The sequence below is a fragment of the Cavia porcellus genome, unplaced genomic scaffold (genome assembly GCF_034190915.1).
Source record: "Cavia porcellus strain 051 isolate PalLab524CR breed Dunkin Hartley unplaced genomic scaffold, mCavPor4.1 scaffold_26, whole genome shotgun sequence".
Lineage (NCBI taxonomy): Eukaryota > Metazoa > Chordata > Mammalia > Rodentia > Caviidae > Cavia > Cavia porcellus.
Window position 1 is genome coordinate 37,804,577 of NW_026947509.1, and position 23,791 is coordinate 37,828,367.

The 23,791-nt window shown below is 42.2% G+C and overlaps 1 protein-coding gene across 1 annotated transcript in view; it reads left to right on the forward strand.

Moving 5' to 3' along the window:
* Positions 1 to 23,791, forward strand: part of Col4a4 (collagen type IV alpha 4 chain) — a 123,792-nt gene that overhangs the window by 76,685 nt on the left and 23,316 nt on the right. Inside the window, exons 28-38 of the mRNA XM_013157409.3 lie at positions 136 to 354; positions 1,880 to 2,041; positions 3,165 to 3,335; positions 4,271 to 4,414; positions 6,007 to 6,114; positions 6,940 to 7,121; positions 8,179 to 8,242; positions 10,817 to 10,891; positions 14,023 to 14,130; positions 14,764 to 14,871; positions 23,581 to 23,652. Of these exons, the coding sequence (XP_013012863.1) occupies positions 136 to 354; positions 1,880 to 2,041; positions 3,165 to 3,335; positions 4,271 to 4,414; positions 6,007 to 6,114; positions 6,940 to 7,121; positions 8,179 to 8,242; positions 10,817 to 10,891; positions 14,023 to 14,130; positions 14,764 to 14,871; positions 23,581 to 23,652 (1,413 nt within the window). The remainder of the gene's footprint in view (positions 1 to 135; positions 355 to 1,879; positions 2,042 to 3,164; positions 3,336 to 4,270; positions 4,415 to 6,006; positions 6,115 to 6,939; positions 7,122 to 8,178; positions 8,243 to 10,816; positions 10,892 to 14,022; positions 14,131 to 14,763; positions 14,872 to 23,580; positions 23,653 to 23,791) is intronic.

A 23,791-nucleotide genomic window follows, 5' to 3' on the forward strand; every position in this document is an offset into this window, starting at 1 on the left:
GATGTCAGAAACAACATTGTCTATTAAGTATCTCAGCTTATACATACATACTCCTGCCTGTTTTAGAAATGTGTTTTCATCAAAGGAGCCGTGTTGGTCCTACACTTGTACTAAACTTTTCTGTTGTTAAAACAGGTTTTCGTGGTGATATGGGAGATCCAGGTTTCAGAGGTGAAGATGGGTCCTCCCCTCTAGGACCCCCAGGACCCCCTGGGTCACGTGGAGTAAGTGGTCAGAAAGGAATTCCAGGAGACCCTGCATTTGGTTACCCAGGACCTCCTGGAAATCGGGGTCCTCCAGGAGTACCAGGGATAAAAGGACCCAGAGGTGATCCTGGATGCCCTGGGCCTGAAGGTATGAGGGCTCTGCTTGTCTCTGTAGTCCAGAAAGCCAGCTCAGATTTGGGACAGGTCATAGGAGTGTTTAGACTTTCTGGCTTTAGCTAGAATGTTTTCACGTTTCTCTGGAGCACCTTCACTCATACATAGGCACTGACTACATTTCAAATAGCATCCCCCAGTGTTGCCTTTGCATTTTATTGGTAGTTTTCAAATGCAAGTTATCTCACCGTGGCAATGCCAACTCAGTTCAGTATGGCAACACGGGATGTCTACTTTGAGCTCAGGGTAATATGTTAGCTCCCCAAACACCAAGAGCAGGGACTGTGTAACCTGTCCACTGCCAAAGCTAGGCTGAGGGTATGGGGCAGACTGTATAAGGAATAGCAACCCAGAGGTCAGAGCTGTGTGGCATGGGGTGCAGTTGAGTTCCAGCAGGCAAGCTGTCTATCGACAGGGTAGAGAGACTTTTACTCCACTTGAGGTAACAGGTAGGGCTTGTCTGTCTCTTTCCTAAGAGCCTATGGACCACTATTCATTGGACATCCACTGCAACATATTAGCACATCAGCTCCCTGTGTCAGGGGATTCTGCATCCTCAGAGTCAACCAACTGTGAACCAAAAATTTGGGAAAAACCCTGTAGCTGTAATGATCATCTACAGATACCTTTCTTGACATTATTCCCTAAACAATACCCTGTGTCAATTATTAACATAGCATTTACTTCATATTAGGTGTTATAAATAATACAGACATGATTCACACAAAAGCATTGGTGCAGGTTACATGCAAATACTTCATTTTATGCAAAGGACCTGAATACATGGATTTTGATGTCCTTGAGAGCAGAGTAGGGTGATATAGGACAACAGAATTAAGGGACATATATACACAAAGTGATAGCACTTTTGTTGGTAATGAAAATCATACTGAAAAAGATTACAACAAGTAGAAAACATTTGTAAATTGATATGCATTGTGAAATAACCCAGGAATGGTGCTTTGTGATTGCTATTTTAAGATGTAAACCAGCAAACCAGAATTCAATGAAAACAAAAATAAAATAGATTTCTAGGTCAGGGTGTGAAATTAAGGAGGATTTAGTTTTCTTCCTGAAGCTTACGATGCTGTTTCCAATAGATGGAAATTTGAGCGTACAAGTGATAAAATCTCTTACAAAATGCAAATTCATACAGCGCAAATTGGGTTTATATCATAGCAATTTGGTGCAAAGCCTGCTGCAGAGGTGGAAGTTAATTAGAATCAGGAAGATCTGTGTGGTTTCTTATTTGCTTAAGTAACTTCTTTGTTATCAGTATAACTTTATCAAGCAACTCACTTAGCAATGCATAGATTTTCTATTCCTTTGGAGCTTACTATATCTACGGTAGGAAAATTCATCCATTGAGGAATTTAGTTCATTTGAGCCCTGATTCATGATCAAAAGGTTTCCTTTTGTTATTAAGGATGCACAGATCATTACAGGCCATCTATGTGGTTTTAAATCATGAATGCCATAGATGCACTGTATCATTACAGGGGCAGCTGGCATTCCTGGACTGTCAGGCCTTCAAGGTCCCAAAGGCAGAGAGGGAAGTGCTGGATTTCCAGGTATCCCAGGATCACCCGGCTATTCCTGTAGAAGAGGCGCTCCAGGGATCCCAGGCCAACCTGGAGCCCCTGGAGCTCCAGGTAGTCCAGGTAAGTGTCAGGAACCTGAAGGGTCTTGTAAGTTATGCTGCTTATAAATGAATACACTTTGTCTTGCCCTTCTGTGGAGTTTGGCAGAAGCCTGAGATCCAAGTCAGAGACAAAGAGCTTATTACTCATGGGTTTCATGTTGGTTTAAATGTCATTAGCCCATGCCACCCAAGTGCCATGAGGGCAATATCAAGTGAGGACAGCTACCTGCTGCATACATCATGGGCTGCAGTTCGACCGGGGTGCTGAATCTAGGAACCAGTGCTTCAGAGCAGCCCGCAAGCAAACCTGTTGTACACTGGAGAATGTGCTGTGTCTTCCGTCAAGGTTGCTTACTGCAAACACAACCTTGAGAAATAGCCCAGGGAAAAAAAAGCATCTCATGTTTACAGTCTTGACACAGCCAGCCAGGCATGAAAGAGTGACCTGTAGAGGACCGTCCCACAACACAAGGTGCTAAGGGGTTGTTTGAGTTCACTGGGGCCCAGTGGTGGTTTACCTCTGACTTGGTCATTTACAGACAGCAAAGTTGTTGCTTACAGCTTGGAGGTTAGGAAGCCCAAGAGCAGGGCACCAGTTGGTTGCTGTTTGTGTGGGGCTATGCCTCACAAATGGCACCTCCTTCATCTCCTTCGATGGCAGAGCAGTGAACGGTTCCCTCACATCTCTGCCATAGGGTCACGAATACCGTTCAGGAAGACTCTACCCTCACCAGCCATAAGCTCCTAAATTCTCATCTTCTTAACACTGTCTATCTCCTTACCACTGTCAGTATGTAAACTTTGGGGCGAGACATTCAGACCTTAGCCAGGCTGCTGCCAGTACAGTCTTCATTTCATTATGCAGATGCTTAACTCAGTTATTTAAGTTGCTATTGCTTTTATCCAATTCCAAGAATGTGCTGACTTCCAAAATCAAGACAAGGTCAGGGCAAAACTTGCCACAACAGCTTCATTTTTAGCATGTCCAGTTGTTACTGTTACTGTTGTGTAGCTAATAAGTGTTGTGTTGGTTTGGTTGAATGTGCCCTAGACACAGGAGTTGAGCTTCTGTGAGTTTGTTTTTCCCACCTTAGTGAAACTAGTTTTTGTCCTTGATACCTCACTGTCACTGTTTGTCTCAGGTGGCCCAGGTAGGAAAGGACAGCAGGGAGATGTGGGGTCTCCTGGACCAGCTGGAATGAAGGGCCTCCCTGGACCCCCAGGGCTGCCGGGGGTAGATGGACTCCCAGGATCTTCAGGAATCCCAGGGCCCTTTGGAGTAGATGGGCTACCTGGTCATCCAGGTCCAAAGGGTAAGTAACATTTTTCTTTTATGTCTTCTTATTCTGTAAACTTGAAACCCATAGTCAAGTGAAGCAGGCTGTGTACCAGCATGCTAATTGAACTTACTGTTGTGTTGGTTACTTTTCTCTCGTTGCTGAGACAAAATACCTGACATCCAAAATTAAGGAAGGAAAAGGTTAATTAAGTTCACAGTTTCCATAATCAGCTTATTCCAAGGTGGGGTGGGATGGCAGAGGGGCAGCAGTTCATGGCAGTGGAAGACAGCAAAAGCAACAAGAACAGAAAGGGAGGAACACCAGAAAAGACTGTCTCTGTTCCTTATTTGTATATAGGCTCCCCACCCTAGGGTGGATGTAGCACTCACACCCACAATCTCAGCATTGGGCCATGCATCAGTCACAACTCTAGAAGGTTGCCGTCATGACTGCATGAGGCTTTTGGGAAGATCTAGACATAAACTATAACACTGTTCTGTTAGCATGCCTTTGTCCTTCCCTTAATGATGTCGCCTTTCTTCTGTCCTGTCTTGCAGTTTTCAGCAGAAGAATAGATTGGTATAGATCAGTAGAAGAAGGGAGCTGGACGTGTTGCATCTGCAGGATCCTTAAGCCCTTGAACTTAGGAGGACTAGGCAGGAACAGGGAGGTCCTAGGGTCAGGGCAAAGCGTCCACTCTGATAGCCGTCAGCCTCTTCCATCCTCTGGTCCTCTGAACCAGATGGGATCAGCACCTAGGAACATCAGGCTGCGTGTCAGGTCTGCAGGGTGGGAAAAAGTGAGACTGCACAGCTGTTAGGCGGTGAGCTTGACTTCTGTTTGCTTTCTGTGCAAACACAGAGAGAGGTGAGAGTTTCCATTTCTTAATGGACTAAAGAAACGTAGATGTAAGACTCGCACCAACCTTTAAAACGGTTTTCCAGAAACTTCTGCTCTCATTTCCTCAGGACCTCAGGGGCCACTTGGTCTCCCAGGATTTCCTGGAGAGAGAGGAAAGCCTGGCCCAGAGGGCCGACTCGGCAGAAAGGGAGAAATCGGAGAGAAGGGCTGGCCTGGCTTTCAGGGCCACCCAGGAGCACGAGGTGCCAAAGGTAAGCACGTTGGCATCACTGCAAGGCAGCACACGTTTTGCTTGATCCAAACCCCTTCTGTGGTGGCTGACTGTAATCCCAGCACCTTAGGAGGTTGAGACAGGAGGATCAAATGCGTGAGTCTAGCCTGGGCAACTTGGCAACTTAATGAGACTCTGTCTCAAAGAAAAATATATAAAAAGGGCTGAGGATGTAGCTCAGTGCAAAGCCCTGAGTTACCATAAAAAAAGAAAAAAGTTTTCCAATAAAATCACATTTATAAATGCATATCAGTTTCACAAATATGTATACTTTTCACAAAGTATTATTTTGCATTTTATGTTTTGAGTCTCCCCCCGCCAACCATGCAGAAGTGTAGAAACCATTCATAGCTCTCAGATTATACCAAAACTGGCACCTTGGAGGATGTGGTATGTGGGCTGAAGTTTTAGGATTCCTGAACCAAAGTGAGACCTCTTTCATCTGGGCCATGAGTTGCACTGCTCCTAAGCTTCATTTAAAATTTTTTTCTTCGTTATGATAAATATTAGTTTCAGGATCACTAATTTAAATGTCTCATGCATCCCTGTTAAATGTTAGCTTTTACCTCTTACCCCTAAGGCTGCAGTAAGCATACTTTGTGTTTCCAGTGTTGAGCAGAATGTTTGATAAGTTTTAGAAACAAGGTTTTTCCCTTAAAGCTATTTGGGCAAATAGCCTCATATTTGATGCAAATTACCTTTTCTTCTTAGTTGACTGATTCTCTTATTATTTTGTGTATTATTAGTCTGTAAATTATTAACATAGAATCAAGGGATTAGAGTCACTTTGCGATCACGGATAAGTGATGTTTGCTGTGTTATTCTGTCCCTTTACAATGATCTCACTACAAATTTAAAAATGGATTAATTCCGGTGGTACAGTCATAAACTAGTTCTCTGGATTTTAAATAAGATCCCTGGTTTGCACTGTTCATCACCTGTGATGGTGTAAGTTCTCATACTCCAGCATAAAAATCTCTTATGGCTGATTTAACTACCCACGGGTTAACTGGTGGCTCACAGAATTCTCAATCATGAATAATTAAGTTTTACCACACTGGAACCCCAGACCCTCCAGCACACTACTGCAACTGGACCATGTCTACAAGATCAGGCAGAAGTATGGTGCTCATTTCCTAGGTTGGGAGATCTCTCCATGGGGAACTGCACTGAAATATGTGTCTGTTCTTATAACCTAAGAAAGATTTTTTAAAAAAGCGTGGTGAGGAAAGGGAAGAGATGGAATTAAAAACCTGAGATGGGAAACTTAGATTTTGCAGGACAGGCAGATTTATGGACCAGAACTGTTCAAACCTGTCTTAACTCACTGAACACACTGAGTCCTATTTGATTGAATTTAGTAAAGGCTACCAAAGCTATCACAGTATCCCAGGTGATGGGGGACAGGTACAACCCTTCCTGCAGGATGCTGGTCAGACATGTGGATGCCGGGTAATCTGAATCTGCAGCCTGAATAGTTTGATGACTTAGATGGGGATTTGTACACGGGGGGTCAGTGTGATAACAGATGAGTTGTGTGTGTGTTTTTTTTCTCATAATTAATATCCACAGGAGACAGGGGACCTTCTGGAGATGAGGGAGAAATGGCTATCATTTCCGAGAGAGGGGAAAACGGAGAAACTGGGCCTCCTGGAGACAGTGGGTTCATAGGAGAGAGAGGTAAATGCTGAAGCTTTTTAACCTTTTATAGATCATTCAAGCATGTGCATTATGCAGCTACTTACTAATGCACAGATTAGAGTTCATTTCTTAGTTATAATTACACACTGATAAGCCAGGGAGTACACTTTTTTTTTTGCTTTTTCATGCTAAAATTTAGCTGAAGTTCCTAAGTATTTATAGATTTGGGTGTTCTAAACTAGAATCAACCCGAGATATACATGGAATATGTTGAATATTGGTTCAGGTTTAAAACACCTCAGTGTTGGGTGGCTGGTATTAAAATCAATAGCACACAGACTGTGATTCTGACCAGTGTCTCTCAGACTTCAGTGTACATATGAATCAGCTGGGATTTGTTAAAATACAGATTCCAAATCCTTTTGGGGTCCAGGTGTCCCCATGCTGCGCTGCTGGCCCTCAGAAAAAATTGGATAGCAAACATTTTGGCAACCACGTTTATATTCTCTCCCAAATTTAGGCTTAATCCCCATGTGGCCTGGCTTCTTGCCTTGCTTTTTTCTTTCACTGGTGGTTACAGGGAATGAGTTTTAACTCTTCTGGGTAAGTTGTTGCTCACTGGAGAATAAGCATGCCGGAGCGAAGGCCCCCATATGCTTCCTCCTTTCTCCGCTAGTCTGTTCCTGGGCAGCTGCTTTCATCATGAGGTCACTGAAGCCAGAAACTTTCAACATGTGGCTTAGGGAGGAACTAGGATTCCCAGCTCTTTTGGCTGTGTCTTCTAAAAGCATTAAGTCTTTAGTGTAACTTTTGCCTAGCCCAGGATTCCAGCCTAGAGGTTTGTAATACTTCTGCCTTTATCAGGTGACAGAGGAGCTCCTGGCCCACCAGGGAGAAGAGGAGAGCCGGGGAGATATGGGCCACCTGGATTTCAGAGAGGGGAGCCTGGCAGAAATGGGCAGCGTGGGCTTCCTGGACCCCCTGGCCCTCCAGGTTCACCTGGGCTAAGAGGGATCATTGGTTTCCCAGGATTTCCAGGTGACCAGGTAAGGGGCTATTCCTCCATGAGGGGGTAAATAATAAAACCTCCCTGGTTTTAGGATCCCAAAAGAAATCATCATTTACTAGGGTGGATCAGGGTGCCTCCCTAGCTCTTGGAAGATAGGAGACCACAGGGAAGGTGGCGCCCTCTAGAGGGCCAGAATATGGCCAGTGCTTTAATGAACATGATGAGCAAGTTGCATAATTCACATGGTATCCATCCAGTCTGGTTTATGACTTGCTGTGTGATTGCTGGTTTTCTGGAGTAAAATGTTATGCTGAAATCCCACCTAGACCCTGGTTCTCAACCCCCCATGTTACGAAGATATTGTAGACTTTGATTTCAATGTAGTTGCTCTTTAGAATCAGGAGTAACTTGCCCTGGAGAAGCCAGATAGTGTAATAAACATAGTAACCCACACCCTACTTCTGAAAATGTAATTCGCTCTCCATCTTTTGGAAAAACGGCACAGTGATGCATACCTATATTCCCCGCGCTCAGGAAACTGAGGCATCTGTGAGTTCAAGGCCAGCCTGGGCTACATAGTGAGGTCAAGGCCAACATGAAATGCAACCCCCCCAAAGTTTATAATATAATATGACTTTTATAATATTTTATTTACTATTAACTGTTCAATCAAAATTTAAAATTAAATTTATATAATACACCTACCGTTTATCAACCGTGTTCACAGGATGAAATGCTACTGTTGATTTAGATAGCGGTAATACTAGAACATTACCAGTTTTTGAAAACTAGACACATGTAAACCAGGTGTCATAGCACATACCTGTGACCCCGGCACTAGAGAGGTTGGGCAGGAAGATGATGACTCTGTGGGCAGTTTGGACTGCATGGGGAGACTTGTCTCAAAAACAAGCAAACTAGACACGTGCAGTAGATTACCTGCAATACGTTTCCAGGTTTCTTGGTTAAAAAGAAAAATTACCATTGAGAAAACCAAGTAGGTTGCAGAAAAGTATAATTGGGTCGCGTCATGCATGCGTCATTTGAAGTAGAAGCACAATTGAGGTCTCACTTTTGTTTTATTAAATTATCAGGGTGAGCCGGGTTCTCCAGGGCCGCCTGGAGTTTCAGGAACTGATGGAACAAAAGGACCTAAAGGTATGGTTTGCAAAAACAGCAGAAATCTGTCTCAAACCCACACTCCTGGATGTTTGTTAACAATGTGAGTGAGCTCCTTTTTGTAGGATTAACACTCAAGAGGCTCTTGGGCTCTGCTCCACAACACTTAAGACCCAGAGGACTCTCCTTTGTTGGTCAAATCCATGAGTGTTAGGTAGGGAGCAGCAAGCCTGCAGCCCTAAGAAGTCTCTTCCTAGGTGGGAGTCCCAACTGCCATGCACCTAGCAACCACAGCCTCTCTAGTGACAGCTCAGATGCAAAGGGTCTAGAGCCACACCCGTGGGCAGTGTCCACCTTGGCTTAGAACTGCCATGGCTCACAGGAATCATGCCTCCTTTGAAGACTTTGTGAATTCAGCTGTTAGGGTCTCAGTTATTAGACACAAAGGCCAAACCATACCCTTCCAACAGATGTTGAGTCTACTTGGGAATTCCAAAGCCAATTTTATAATTGAATTATTTTTATCTTAAGCCAAGGGACAATAATTTCTCTTTCCCCACCCCTAGAACTAGATAAAAATTTCACCTTTGTGTGACTTACAGCCTCACAAGTACTCCACTGTACTGTTGTGATGTGAAAGCAGCCCTATGCAGTATGTAAACAAAGGGATGTGACTGTGTCCCAATAAAACTTTATTTACACAATAAGCTGAATTTGGCCCCACAGGCCTTAGTTTTATCTTGTGCCAAAAACAATGTTGTCTTGTAAACACAACTGACATTCTACCTTTATCAGGCTTTCAGGGAAACTGAAATAGAAAATTTTCCCCAGGTAAAAAATATCCTTGGAGAAAAAGAATGGTTCCATTAACCCTTTAACCAGACAAAGAAATAAGCAAATCTGAATATATTAAGCCTTAACCTCACTCTCCATGAATACACAAGTTTGATGCACAATTAAACATTATTTTAAAGTCCAGACGTACGGTGCCTGCCTGGCAAGTGTGAGGTTGTGAGTTTGGTCTCCAATACCAAAAAAGAAAAAAAATCATTATATAATGCAAGTTAAAATACATAACTTTAAAGTATAAATTATTAAACTGCCCAAATCCTCTTCCTATAAATGATACGTGCTTTTTGAGAGACACTCTATAAATAATGATAATTGCATAAGAAAACTATTTTAAGAAACAGATATAATATCTATTAGCAGGTATAGGGTAGATCACTTTTTCAGGGAGGATTATAAAGAGGGAGTTTCTCCTATTTGAAGTTGATATCTTAGCACTCACTCCTCTTCTGTCTTTCTGAGGTTATTACATTCTCTTTACCTCCTAGCATGCTTTAAAGATACCCATTCCCCTTTCCTTCCTACTTGTATTGGGCCAGCTTTGTAAGGGGTTAAAATGCGCTCAAGGTACCTGGATTAAAAGGGATCCCATGGAACCTACTGCCAGGAAAGCAAACCCCACCAGGGTGCAAGGCCAGCGGGACCTGCTCCTTAAGCAGCCCATGGTTTCTTGCTTCTCTCTAGTGTCTGTTTCTTACTTGCTTGTCTAACTGGCTTTATAACTCTCTACTTAGTATTTTTTCTGGGTATGTTTGAATTGTATTCCAACAGCTTCTAAATCAGAGCAACTCATGATGAGTCTTATGGTCTCTGTACCCATAGTCAAAGAGCTCAAATTCTCATTTTTAAAATTCTAACTTCGCGGTGATGCATAAATATGAATAGGGTCAAATAGAGTGGTTATTTCTTTAAGGCATGAGTAGGACCTTTGCAAGACAGTGTTAGTGGGCAGGTTATAAATCATGATTTATACAATTTATACAACCCAAACATACCCAAATTCTCTTAGAAAACCATCTATTGTCTTGCCCTCCTACCACTCCAATTTGTGTCCTTTATGTGTAATTGGCTCTCGTCTTTGGATCTGGAAACACGTATAGCATTGTTGAGAAGCTTTGCGGGACTTGTTTGTCAGGGTCTGTGGCAGCCTTGAATGTGTGCCTCTTGTCGTGTCTTCAATAACGCATGGCCCCGTGCTATTTTTTTTTTTATAATGACATTGAGTTGGCCTTCCTTATGAGAGTGTGAAATGGATTGCAGTGGCTGAAACAGTGACAATTTCTACATGTTCTCTAAAGATAATATAGACTCATTCAATGCCAAGTACTGATGAATGGTCTCCCAGAGCCCAAAAAGGGGGTGCAAATTTGTAGTTTTCAGTATTAGTCAGGACTCAAGTTTACCTTCCAGTACTAAAGGAAGGAATCTTCCTTTAAAAGAAAACTAAGTTTGAAAAAATACTTTTAGGAACTTAGAAACTCAGACATCAATATCTATAATTCCTTATGATTGTTATGAACTAGAAAATCATAAAGCATGCATGTGTGTGTGTGCCTGTGTGTGTGTGGTGTTTACATCATATCTTGCATCTGCGTTTCCATTTGTTCTTATTTAGGAAAAAGCTTTGTTGTTTTTTAAATTATCTACCAAAAGTTATTTGAAAATAACGTCTAGAGACAAATATCCAAAAACCTATAATTCATGGATATAAGACCAAATTAAATTTTTGCAAATAATGTTACATGGATTTTTTTTCACTTACAGGAATCAAAGGTGATGCTGCTAGTGAGTTTGGTCCACCTGGTCCGAAGGGTGAGCCTGGTAGCCCTGGATGTCCAGGTATGTGTGTTTTGCTTACAAAAACAAAGGAGTTTAGTTCAAAAAGTAAAACAATTAGCTGTGTGCGTCTGGTAGGCAATGATTGTATCGGTATTTTCTTTCCCCTTTGTCTACTAAGACACACATCAAAAGGATTATGTGGAAAGCTGCCCTGGCCCTCTTGTCCCAGAAGAACAAGAGTGTCAGACCCTCGCCATCCCAGTCTTTCCCCATGGTGGCTCACATGACCAGTGGCACTGACACCAAGCAGTCCTTCGAGCATCCCCATACTATCAGAGTCAAAAGCAAATATTGCAAGCAGTTAAGATTGCTTGACTTTTACAGTTTCGTGAAAGTGAGAGATACTTTGCAGGCCCCATCATTTAGAGTAGCTGCAGGTTTTCCTGGAACCTTTCTCTGCCACCGAGAGCAGCGCCTGAGAGCACAAGTGAGCCCACCCTTGTGGGCCTGTCACACATGTGCTGTAAATTACTAAAAATCAGACCAGACCCAGCAGAAAACCTCACTCACCATCACTAACAAGAAATCCCAGTCATTTCAAAACGATGATATTTTGTTTTTCACTAGCAATTGACATGGATTCCTTCCCTCCAAAGGAATCTTGATGTGCTGGTGAGTTCTTGCCTCTCACGTCCTGCCAGCCTCCTACAGTGACCCCCAGCAGAAGAGACCTGAGATGCTTTGCGATGCTGCACACGTCCCAGGGAAAGGGAGGTCACTCAAGGTCGAGTGACACCTCTAGAGGGCAAAAGCGTCTTAGGATGCTTCATGGAACTATTTCGGACTCAAGTTTACCTTCCAGAAAATACTGAAAAATACAAATTTGCACTCCCTTTTTGGGCCCTGGGGGACCATTTATCAGTACTTAAAATATGCAGGCCTTCTCACTTGGAAACCCTACTCCAGGGAATTTATCTAAAGTCAGTAATTGGACAAGTGTACAAAGGTGAATGGATAGAACAGATGTCCACCCATAGAAGATGCCCGAGAGCAGTCAGCTGACTGTGGTCCTATTAGAAACGAGTTTTATATTTACATAGACCCCTTGGAAATTAAAAGACCTCCTATTAATAATTTCATACTTTACCTTTAAGTTCCCTCTGGCAGTAGCTAAGTTTAATTTCATGTGATGGAAAGAAGATACAAACAGAACTATTATGGGACATTTTATTTTCTCTGTTGTTTTACCAGAAACCATTAAAATGGATGTCTAGCAGAAAAGCAAGCTGCTATAGTGGAAAGGTGGCATGTGTTCTTTCACAGGGACGCATGTATTTAGAGAATAGAACATTTTATTTGAAACTTAGAACTCAAATGTGCAGTGAGTAAGGAAAATAGTTTGGGGGTCAGCATTAAGGGGGTTCACGATAAACACCAGAAAGGCGAAGACAGCGGTTGGAAATCGACCTACATTAATACTGTGTGTGTAAGACTGGGGATTTAGCTCAACGGCATAAGCGCCTGCCTTGCAAGCAGGCAGTCATGAGTTCGATCCCTGGTAACGGTAAAAAGGAAAAAGACAAAAAAAATACTGTGTGTGTGGTCTTTGGTGAGCCGATTATCTTCTCTGGGCTCAGGTTTTCTCTCCTAGAAATTGGCCCTGTGTGTAGGAAAGAACTGATTGAAGAACAAATGCAATACCTTGAAATACATTTGCAAACTAAAAATTACTATACAAATATCAAGTACAGTCATGATCGTGATGAAGTCAACATTTGGAGATTTGTCCACACTCGCTGGTATTTTTATTGTAAACCCTGAAGATATAAAAGAGAAGTCTACAGTAGGAGCCGACACTTGGGGTTATAAGCATGGAGTTTGCGAGAGTGATGAGGAGGAGGGTGTAACTGGGTGCTTACGTACTGTACCCCAGTCCGCAGGCAGCTCAGCAAGAGCCAAGTGCCGAGCTGGGCGTGGTGGCACTGGCTTGTAACGCTCACATCCTGGGAGGCTGAGGCAGAGGGTTTCAAGTTCCAGTCCAGCCCAGGCAAATTAACAACTTAGCAAGATCCTGTCTCAGAATTAAAAAATTCTGAGGGTAGCACAGTTCAGAGGCCCTGGGTTTAATCTGAGTACCACAAAAACAAACAAAAAAGGCTGAATGGATTACGCTGGAGCAGCACTGTATTCTCTTCAGGATGTCACTGTCATGAGCGAGGGATTATTTTAGATTTTTTTTTTAATTCTCTGACACAGTCAGAAGATGTGATGTGTGACTCTGGCATGAGCTTGGTGTGGACAAACCAGCTATGAAAGGTGTTACGGGGATACTGCAAGATACTTAAGTATAGAACGAGCGTGAGATGATATTAGGGATTATGTTTAATTGTTTAGCTGCAATGTTATTTTGGCTACATAGGAAAATGTTTTTTATTTTTCAGGCTTACATCCTAGAGTATTTAGGAATGGAATTCCATAATGGCTGGGACTTACTTTAAAATAGTTCAGCATTTAAAACTGTATTTTAAAAGAACTGAAATATCACATGATTTACTGAAAAATTCTTCTTTTAGAATTTTTTTCTAGGGAAATAACTTAGTAGGTGAAAAATATTGATTAAAAATATATAGATAAAAATCAGCTAAGCATGGGGGTGCCTGCCTGTATTCCCAGCTCTCAGGAGGCTGAGGCAGAAGCATCACCATGAGTTTGAGGCTAGTCTAGGCTAGCAAGACTTTGTCTCAACAAACAAAAAAACTAAACAAAAACTACATATATAATAATATAGTCTTCCATATATAGTTATATATTATATATGTAATTTTGCATAATACCAAAGAAAAAAGTTGAATGACCAATAATAGGAAAGAAGTAGATTAAGTAATTTAATTAATATTAAATCTGCAAGCCGTTAGCCAGTTATTTGAAAACAACAATTGGGAAAACTAAGACAGAAGACAGACTTAGAAAGTTACTTATGACACTTAAATTTGCAGAATATAAAATTGTGGGTGTTATTTTCACACGTGTGTAGACGGGAAAATCGTGTTGCAGTGGCAGGAGCATAGACATTCTGTTTCCAGTTTTCTAATGTTAGCTTCCTTTTCAGTGAAACAGAGCGCTGCGGTTGGCTGTTTTGCAAGTTTACGGTCTCAAATGGCAATGCTCAACTTTGAGTTTTGCTTTTTTAGGTCATTTTGGAGTCCCTGGAGAACAGGGCTTGCCTGGAGCTCAAGGGCTGCAAGGACCCCCCGGATGGCCAGGACTGCCTGGCTACATTGGGCCACCAGGGTGTCCAGGTACCTTGGGAACTTCCGGAGCACTCAGGAATCTCTTCCTGTGTCATGAAGAGCTAGTCTTCTCTTAGACTTAGGTGGAGACAGGAGCCATTTCCAGACCTATGCCTGTGGGCACGTTCCCTCTTCTTCACCCATAAAGCTGGCCCTATCTCACAGGGTTATACTAATTACTAGGCGGAGAGAAGGCCATGTCTGAAAAGAGCTGACAGGACACCTGGCACCAAGGTGGTCTGACAATAAGAGTACTTTTCAAGCCCTCCATGTCACTTGCCATTGGTGACAGTGATATTCTCCTACCCCTTCTTCTTGCTTTGGACCTAAGGCAAATGTCACCAAAGGCAAATGTCTAATGACTCCTCTCCTACCAATTCAGAAAAAAAAAAAAAAGAAAGAAAGAAAGAAAGAAAAGAAAAAAGAAAATTTAACATCATAATTGGCAACTTTAATTATTCAGTATTGCATTTTTCCTTCTGAAGTTAAGTGTACTTTTCTCCTTAGTATTAAGAAATTTAAGAAGAAAATACAGCAAAATGATATCCCCAGTTACCCATGAATTAAGACCATAGATGGCTTTTTCAGCAGCTGTCACTCATGCATCACTAGGTGTCTGTAGAATTTCCCTGCTGTCCACAGGTGATCAGGGGATGCCTGGGCCGAGGGGCCATCCAGGAGAAACCGGGGATCCGGGGCCTAGCGGTCTGCCTGGGGACCGAGGGCTGCCAGGCGCTCCAGGAATGAAAGGTAAGTTTCAAGGCTCATGGCCACTCAGACAGATCCAGTGTGTAGCCCAGTGTGTGGCCTTCTTTGTGACCACACAGGTGACTCAGCTCTAGGCCATGCCTGTGTCTCAAGGACCAATGAACATCTTCCTCCCCTCCTCACCCCAGGGCCCGAAGCAGGCCGTGCTGTCACCTGTCACCTCCAGGGAAGGGCCAGGAGGTGACATTTCCCTCTCATTCTGGAAACGTTATAACTAATGGTTTTCTTGATGTTCAGTTCTGTCCATTTATTTTCTCCACAAACAGATATGCTCCTGTGACATCCCAGATTCTGTGTTAGATGCTGGGTGCAAAATTTGAAGGAAATAGCCATAATTTCCTTCATGGAACAGACTGGCTAATAGAAAAGACAGACATTAAAAATGTATGTGTAATAAATACACATTCAGCAATTAGGATCAGTGGAAGAAAGAGAGTAAAGTGGTATTAGGATGAGTACTTAGGATGTGCTGAAGGATGAATACATTGTCTTTGTTAAATAAAGAAACATTTTTTCTGGTTGAATTTTGGCCTTTGGTTATAAGTGTGGATATAAAATAACAGGGAATGATAAGATATATTTGTCATTAAGAAAGTTATCACACTCTCTCCCTCATCCATGACATTTAACTCTAATCTATATTCTCTTATTTTAGAAAAAATACTTTCTCCTTGGGTAGTTTTTGCCTTAGCATAACACCTATGTTGTATCAGTTTTGTTTGCCTACAGGAGTTTCTTACCAAGTAGAATGTGTGTGTTTTTTTTTAAAGCAAAGGGAACAACTTAGTAGACACCCAACAAATATTTTGGTTAGCAGTGTGAGTAGATAAATGGACAGACAGAGGGACATACAGTTGAGTTAGTAGCTATGCGTGATTAGCCAACAGCTGACAGTTCGGGCTTCCTTCTCTTGTAACCAAGCTGTCTTGGTCTGTTTTCTCTCTTTTCTCCATCTGGCTTCTGCTCTAAGTTTTATACAGCTATTAAATGTTGATAAAATGAAATTCAAAAGACTTGGAAGCCATTTCTGAGATAAAATCATTTTATTGTTTCAGCAACCCAAATTCTAGATTTCCTCCCATTCTCCTTTTTCAGTCACGAGATAGCTTTAAAATAATTCTAGTTTCTCAGCCTGCTATGGTGTTGTGGGCGATCTTTGGTACACCACTGTGAGAGGGAGAAGCCATTCATTTTGAAGAATCAGTAGACAGACAAGATGGCTTGATGCTGGCTTCTGTCTTTATTGACATTTTCAGTGATGCAAAGTCCAGACATTGGTGATGAATTTAGGGTTTCAAACAAAAATAATCACTCTGTTTTTTTTTTTATTTAAGGAGAAAAAGGGAAAAAACAGAAAAAGAGTACAAGTAATACAAAATTTTAAAAATAAACAGTAAGAAATCACTAGTTAATAGATTACATATTCTCATCTTAGAAATAGTTGTTCAAGTTACAAAATTGAAGCATATAAAGTGGACTTTCAGTGAGAGTGCAAACAGTTTTGTTCAATGATCCAAAAAAACTCAGTAATATGGTTATCTATCTTATACACTTAAACATATATGCAGTTATAACCTTTAGAGCACTTTCTTTTCTTTTGTACAATGACAATTACACATTTTGGGTTTTATTACTCCCACAGTTCTTATTACTTTTTTTGAAGAGAGTAAAACCAAATGCGACATATCAGAACAGAGTCAGTCAAATCAAAAGGATGGACATAATAGATAATGTAAAAACAAAATATAAGGTGATCAACAATGGTTACCATACTGCCTCTTGCTATTTTTTTTTTTTTTTGGTCTTTTTCCTTTTTTTATCGGTACCGGGGATCGAACTCACGACTGCCTGCTTGCAAGGCAGGCGCTTATGCCGCTGAGCTAAATCCCCAGCCCCTGCCTCTTGCTATTTTAAGAAGAATTGGCAGTTATAATAAAAATGAACTAAACAGTAAAGAATAAAACCAAAGCATTGGAGACATTACAGGATTTTAAAAGAAAATAATAGTTAACCGGAATGGGCGTTATAATGATTCTTATTGTCTTCACAGTTTTGCCTATACTTTCGAACTTGATACTATCAAGCAAAGCAGAATAGAGGAAAATCAGTCAAAACAAAATGGTGAGGGCAATACAGGATTTCAAATCAAGTTAATAGGAAATCAAAGTAGGTTACTATAATGTATCCTGCTATTTTTTATTTATTTTTCCCTTAATTAAAAAAATAAGGAAAAAGTAAATAATTTAAAAAGGGAGGACTGAGATAAAAGAGGGCATAGCAACAGAACAGCACAGATCAAAACATAACCATTTAAGCAAAATAGTGTTTCACCACAAGATATCCTGACATAAAAATAGTTATCATAGTGTCTCTTTCCTTGAAATCTTTGAGTATAACTTCTTATACTGTAGCACCAAACATATCAAGACACTATAAAACCATTCAAGAGAATGACATTATTACAGGGTATTTAGAACCAATTAACAGAAAATGAACAATGGTTTCTGTATAATCTCCTTGTCTATAAAAGTTTTTACTTATATTGTCATATATAATAAAATCCAATAAGATACAACCTTTTAAGACCGATGGAGACAGAAGAATACACGTTTGATGGGACTTCAAAACAAGATGATACTAAATCAGCACTAGCTATTATGATGTCTTGTTTTCTCCAAAATTGCTGTTCCTGCCTTCCGATCTTCTCTGCCTCATTTCTGTTGAGCTCTTTTTCTGTCGTTTGTTGTCAGTTTGTCTTCTTCATTTCGTTTTCTGCCCCATTTATTGTGGCCTCTCTGCCACTATTTCTGGAATCTTGGTATTTTCCTTGTTTAGACTATCCTGCAGTATTCTCTGTAGAGTTGAATTAGTGGTTGCAAATTCCCCTAGTTCCTCTTTATCCTGGAAGCATCTTGTTTTTCCATCAATTTCTAGGGACAGTTGTGTAGGATATATCAATCTTGGCTGGAGGTTATTATCTTTCAAAGCTTGAATTATTTCCCCCCACACTCTTCATGATGTGATGGTTTATGCCAAGAAGTCTGCTGTAATTCTGATGGGTGTTCCCTTGTAAGTGATCTGTTTCTTATCTCTGACGGCTTTTAATATTCTGTTCTTCTATTGGATTTCTGGAATTTTGATTATTATATGCCTGGGTGTAGCTCTGTTTGGGTTGTAGGTGGCTGGAGTCCTGTATGCCTCATATATGTGAGTATCTTTACCATTTGCCAAACTAGGGAAATTCTCTTGGATTATTTCTGTGAATAGCTTTTGTAGTCCATTTGTTTGTGTCCACATTTCCTCTCTTATGTTCTTAATTCTTAAGTTATAGATTCTCTTATCATCTTCTAGTTTTTTTATTGTTGCTGTTTGATTTTTTGTTATTTTTAAGAAGTTTTCATTTCATGCTCCCATATTACAAATCTGCCCTCCAGTTCAGATAATCTATCCTTAGTTTCTTTCAAGCTGTTATGCCAGTTTTCCATAGAGCTTTTAGTTTCCTGGTAATCTCTTTGAACCTGCTTCACGTATTCTATGTTTTCTCTATGTTCTCCATCAAACAATTCTCCCCTTTTTTTCTGTTCTTCCATTCCACCATCTGTTTTTTCTTGGGCGATGCTTAGCATTTCTTTAACTATTCTGCTTATGTCTTGCTTCAGGTCATTGATAACTTCATTCCTGAACTCGTCTATGAGGCTCTAGAGATAGCGCTTTATGTCTATTGATGCCGTGTCTGCTATTGCGTGTTTCTCAGGATTGGGGGCCAAGGACCCTTTCTTGTTGCTCCTTCTTCCCATATTCTTTGTTCCTTATATTTAAGTGTGTATAGGAGGCCCAGCTTCATTCCCTGTTGGCCACAGTCTGTTTGAATTGTGCAGGCTAGGTGTTCCCGCCCACTGCAGCAGCACCAGGGAGACACAGACTCGAGCAGCCTATGCTGGGCGCGCCCCTCCAGGCAACCTACCAAAGGCTTCACCACTAGGGTGCACCTCCAGGTGCTGGGATCTGAGTTGGGCTAGCCTATTGGGTCTCAGCCAGCGGCATCTCACAGGCCAGGTATTCCCCACCAATCCCACTTGAGAGGGGGATATATGACTGAAGTCACTGCAGCTTCTCATTCCGGGAAGTCTGCCCGGTCTGAGTATGTCCTCTGCTGAAGCCTCCTTCTCTATGGAAGAGTCCCGATTCACTCACTCACTGCAGGTCAATGCAGGGCACCCGACCAGTCCTGCTCCCAACTCCTTTCAACACTTCCCACTCTCCAAGCTTTCGCGCCTCTCTCCCCACTGTGCTGACCAGGGCACAACAGTGGCTGCAGGTAATTCAAATCGCAATTTCCAGTGGTGCGGGTCCGGCTTCCGTGCTGAGAACTTATCTGTGCCTGCTGTATCACCAGGATTGTGTTTTCAGATGGTTTCTCATAATTCAGTTCGTTCCTGGGTCGGCAAAGAATATCCCCCCTTGCCTCCTGCCCGGCACCATTCCTAGATTTCAAGTGCAGTTTCTCAGAGAGCCTCCGAGGCTGCTGCTATCTATCTGCCATTTTCTTCCAGACTCCCACTCTGTTGTTTTTAAAGTTTTCCTAGTAATTATGGGCATTTTCTGTCTCTGGCACCCTTATCAATGGTCCTCATGGGGTATTTGACATTTAGCATGTGTGTGCACGTGTGTGTGTCTAGAAAAAGCCAAGAAACAACTAATGCAAACATTTTCTATTATTAACCACTCCCACTGTATTCCCACATCTTCCTCCTCTCTCAGTTTAGTAAAATAACCAAGGGTTTTCAAGTCTTTTTGCCATAAGAAAAATCTATATATTGCTCTATCAATCTGTCTATCCAATTTGACCCAAACAACAAAGCTCTTGTTACCACTGTCAGTTCTTGTCACGTAACTCCACATTGACATTATTAAGAAAAACCTAGTAGCTAACAGCTTTGATCCGTAACCAAAGGACTCCTACTCTGTAGCTGCACCCCAGTCCTGTGTGGTGAAGTAGAGAGTCCATGAGGAAGAGATGATGAGGAAGAGAATGTACCTCACGCTCCTGCCCTGTCCATGCAGCCCCCTCTGCAGCGCTGCCTCCCAACCGTGCGGTGACACCGTTTCACAGTGAACAGTGCAGCGACAGATTGGACTGAACAAAGCAGAAAGGGAAATGTGTTCCTGAGAATTACAGCATCTACAGAATAAATATACTGCTGCAGCATATCCTACTGATATAGAAACAAGCAGCACTCCCACAGAAACGCTTTGAACTGAGAAACTAAGCATTTGAAGTATGCTCTACATTAGGGGGACTGACGAGCTTTTTTGAACAAACCAGCTGCTGGCTCTAAAGTCCAAAGTCACTTGTATGGATTTGTGTCCAGCTTGTGTTCAATCAGATTTAAATGTTAACTTTAACATACGCTAAAAGTAGCCCGAGTCCTAGGTTTAAGCTTTTTATGTGCATATGCCTTCTTTAAGGAAAACAGCAGGTTCCTTGTTGGGCCTGAATATAACACTGGAAACATAAATATGAGAACCCTAAGGAAAACCATTTATCGCATGACAACACCATGGTACAAAAGAATGCGGCCGGGAATATTTTGCCTATTGGCTTGTAAAACATTTCCCTATAGAGAAATGCTTTGAAATGTTTATCAGGGAAGAAATGCCCTGCACCTCCAAGCTCTGACAGTCTTAGGAGTGTTCTTCTCTCTTTCTACAACCAGCTTCTTCCCCTCTTGCTCCCATGCCCAGCATGGTCCCCACTTGGTGGCAATTTTTGTTCTGTCCCATCAGGATTATTTCTTTCTTGCTTTCTGTTGTCTATCAGTGCCCATCATGAGATACTTCTGGGGCCTGAAAATGCTCTTTGCATTAGGAAACCATACTTTATGCCCTTAATAGGCACTCACATATTGGCTGGATTACAAAAGCAAACAAAAACAAAACCCCTGAATCTTATTTGAAAACTTTTTTGTAAGAAGTTGCAAGCTTTTTCAACTGTCACCTATAGTCCTGGAAGTTTCTCTTTCCTGTAGGCTTTAGAGTTAGGCGACCCTCTGTCCCATATAGCTCAAACTGGAAGAAGTAACCTAGCCTGTGGGACATCCAGTGTTAGAACCAGGAAAGTCCCAAGCGAACAGGGATGCACCAACATCCTGTTAGAAGTGTGAACCTGAGTAAGGCTCCTGAGAATTTTGAGGCTCTAGAATGAAGATAAAAGCTGGGTGTGAACTGAGCCTCACACCCATAAAGGCACAGTGGTGTGTGGCCTGGAGAGGAGACCCACTGCACAGAGAAGGGCGCAGGGGCTGTGACAGCAGTTAGTTGTTTCGTGATGGTTGTTAAGCAGAAGGACATGGGGTGGGGGCATGACTAAAAATTCCTCAGTATGCAGCAATGAGCTTTGTTAGCCTAAGTGCTTCTCATCTGCAGTGTATGTATTTCATGCATGAACAACTTTCTGATTTAGAGATGTGGTGGGTAAAATGCTTTCAGTGAAAAAGGAAAAATTACCCTTAAAATCCTACCCAGATGTAGCTGCATTCAACTTAGCAAGACAGCCTCCTTGGGTAAGATAAAGAAAGGCCTGGCCAGCTCAACAAAGGCAAAGAGGCTGGGCTGTGACAGCCTGAGGTCTGAAAGTGTTGATGTGACAATGAGAGTTGGCAGGGGCTGGGACCTTCTGCCCCAAGCCAGGTTGCTCAGGCCATCAATCTTAGTGGCTACAGCTGGAGATCAAAACAAATGGAAATAGCAAAGTGGCCTCGAAAAATTTATGATCATTTCAGATACAATTGCAATAAATATCCAGGTTTGGCAGATGAAGAAGGCCTTTGTGTTCTTTTCGTACAAACTTAAAATATTGGCTTATAAAATAGGAAAGTGGAATCGAAAACAAACTGAGCCAGGACTGTTGAAAGTGGTTAGGAAATAAGAGATTTGGGGAAAATTAATATGTGTTTCCACTTTTTTTTCCTTCAGTGTAAGAGAATATGGTTCATTTGAATCAATCTTTAAGGTTGGGCTCTCAGAAAGAGAATCGCAACTTTCAGGTGCTGATGATAATTCGAATGGAACCAACTGTGCTGTTCCACAGTACTTACTTTTATGGACAGATAATAATTAGCACTGAAATTATTTGTATCCAGATGGGTTCTTCTAAATTCTCCAAATCATGTCTATAAATCTATCAAAGGCGTGGCATAGAATTAGAAATTATAGTTCATTCTTTAAATACAGATTTTTCTTCACCTGTTTAACTCCTCACCCTTGTCATCCCAAATTTTCCCATTCAACAAGCATTTATTTGCAAGCATGAGGTCCTAAGTTCAGTTCCTGGGCACAGAAAACCAAAACAAAACAAAAAACCAAGCATTTATTGAACACCTAACTGCATGTCATGGAATATGCTGAATGCGGGGTTAGAAAGACTGAAAAAGGACCTGCTCTTGCACTGTGATTTACCCTTGCATTGGGGAGGCAATTGACCAGAGACGTGTCACACAGAGTGTCACAGTCAGCAGTCAGGCACATGAGCTGAGGATATCACTGTCCTAAATTTGAGAGATCTGACTCTAAACTAATAAAAGGCTGATTGTTCAGGGAGGAGCCATGAGTCTGGGTGAGAAAGAGCAGCTCCTGGATGGAAGAGGCACCACGAGCAAACAGGAAGTTTATCAGTCACAGCCATACTGAGCCCTGTTTGTTAGAATGACTCAGTGGGACAGGACTTAAGTAGGGCCTTCGGCTGCACTCTAGAAATGCTCTGGAATGTTTGTCACCCCCTTCTCCCATCATCTTTGCCTTGTTCCCCTCTCTTTCTCTCTCCTTCTCTCCCTCCTCCAGCTCTACACTGCACAATTAGGAAACTCTCACTTGAAAGCCTGCTCACTTGGGGAAGTTAAACACAACTCAAGGCTACTGATGGAAAACTTTCAGGAAAGCTTCCCACCAGAAGTGCTCAGTGACAGCCTCTGGAAAGCCAGCTGGTAGAGATGCCTAGCAGAAGGCTCTCAGAGAAGGCACAGGCAGCAGTAGGCAGATGTCTAAGTACAGAGCTAGGAGTCTTCAGTGAGTGTCCCACAATGTGCATGGTTGCCATAAAAAGGCATCAGAATGGTTCTGAAGGAACCATTGCAGGAAATCGCAACAGCTCAACATGACCTGGAGGCCTATCATTCCAGGGCAGCCCAGTGCTTAAAATCCGTGAAGGGGGATGCAGCAGGCATCATGCCATGGAGTCAGGTCCTGGTTTCATAGCACATTAGCATGGCTAAAGCCAGAGGAACGAGGAACCTATAGACCCAGGTAGAGAGGGAAGACCCCAAGGCTGGAAGGTAGAAGGCAGGAATTTGCTCCCATTGAGTCTCTTCCCTTGTCTAGAATGAGCTACTGTCAACAGATCAAAGGTCACTTCCTATACTAAGATTCAGTAGTTCTAGACTGTAGCTAGTGATAATATGGTTATAAACCCACAGGGGTGCTTTATATCTATGATGCATTGAGCTGCATCATAGAAACTCTCCATGAAGAATAATCATCTGCCTGATTCACCCCCAGATGGTGAGATATGCCACCAGCTCAGCCTTACCCTTTGGTGTGCCCTCCACTGGGGGGTACCTATGACTGCAGCCAGAGTGGGTATATGCAGCTGATCTTGCCTTTGGGACACAACCCAAGACCTGTGGTATATTTCAGGTCCTGCTGGGTCACCTGGCCTGGATGGCTTGCATGGTTTGAAGGGTGAGAAAGGAGCCAAAGGGGCCTCAGGTAAGATGAAAACCGTTCCCCAGGGGCCAAGCTTGGGCCCATGGACCATGATATGATACAAGGTCTTCCCCTGGCCTCCTTCACTTCATGAGATGGGGTACAGACCTGGGAAGGGGGCTTAGGCCCGACACACAGTGTT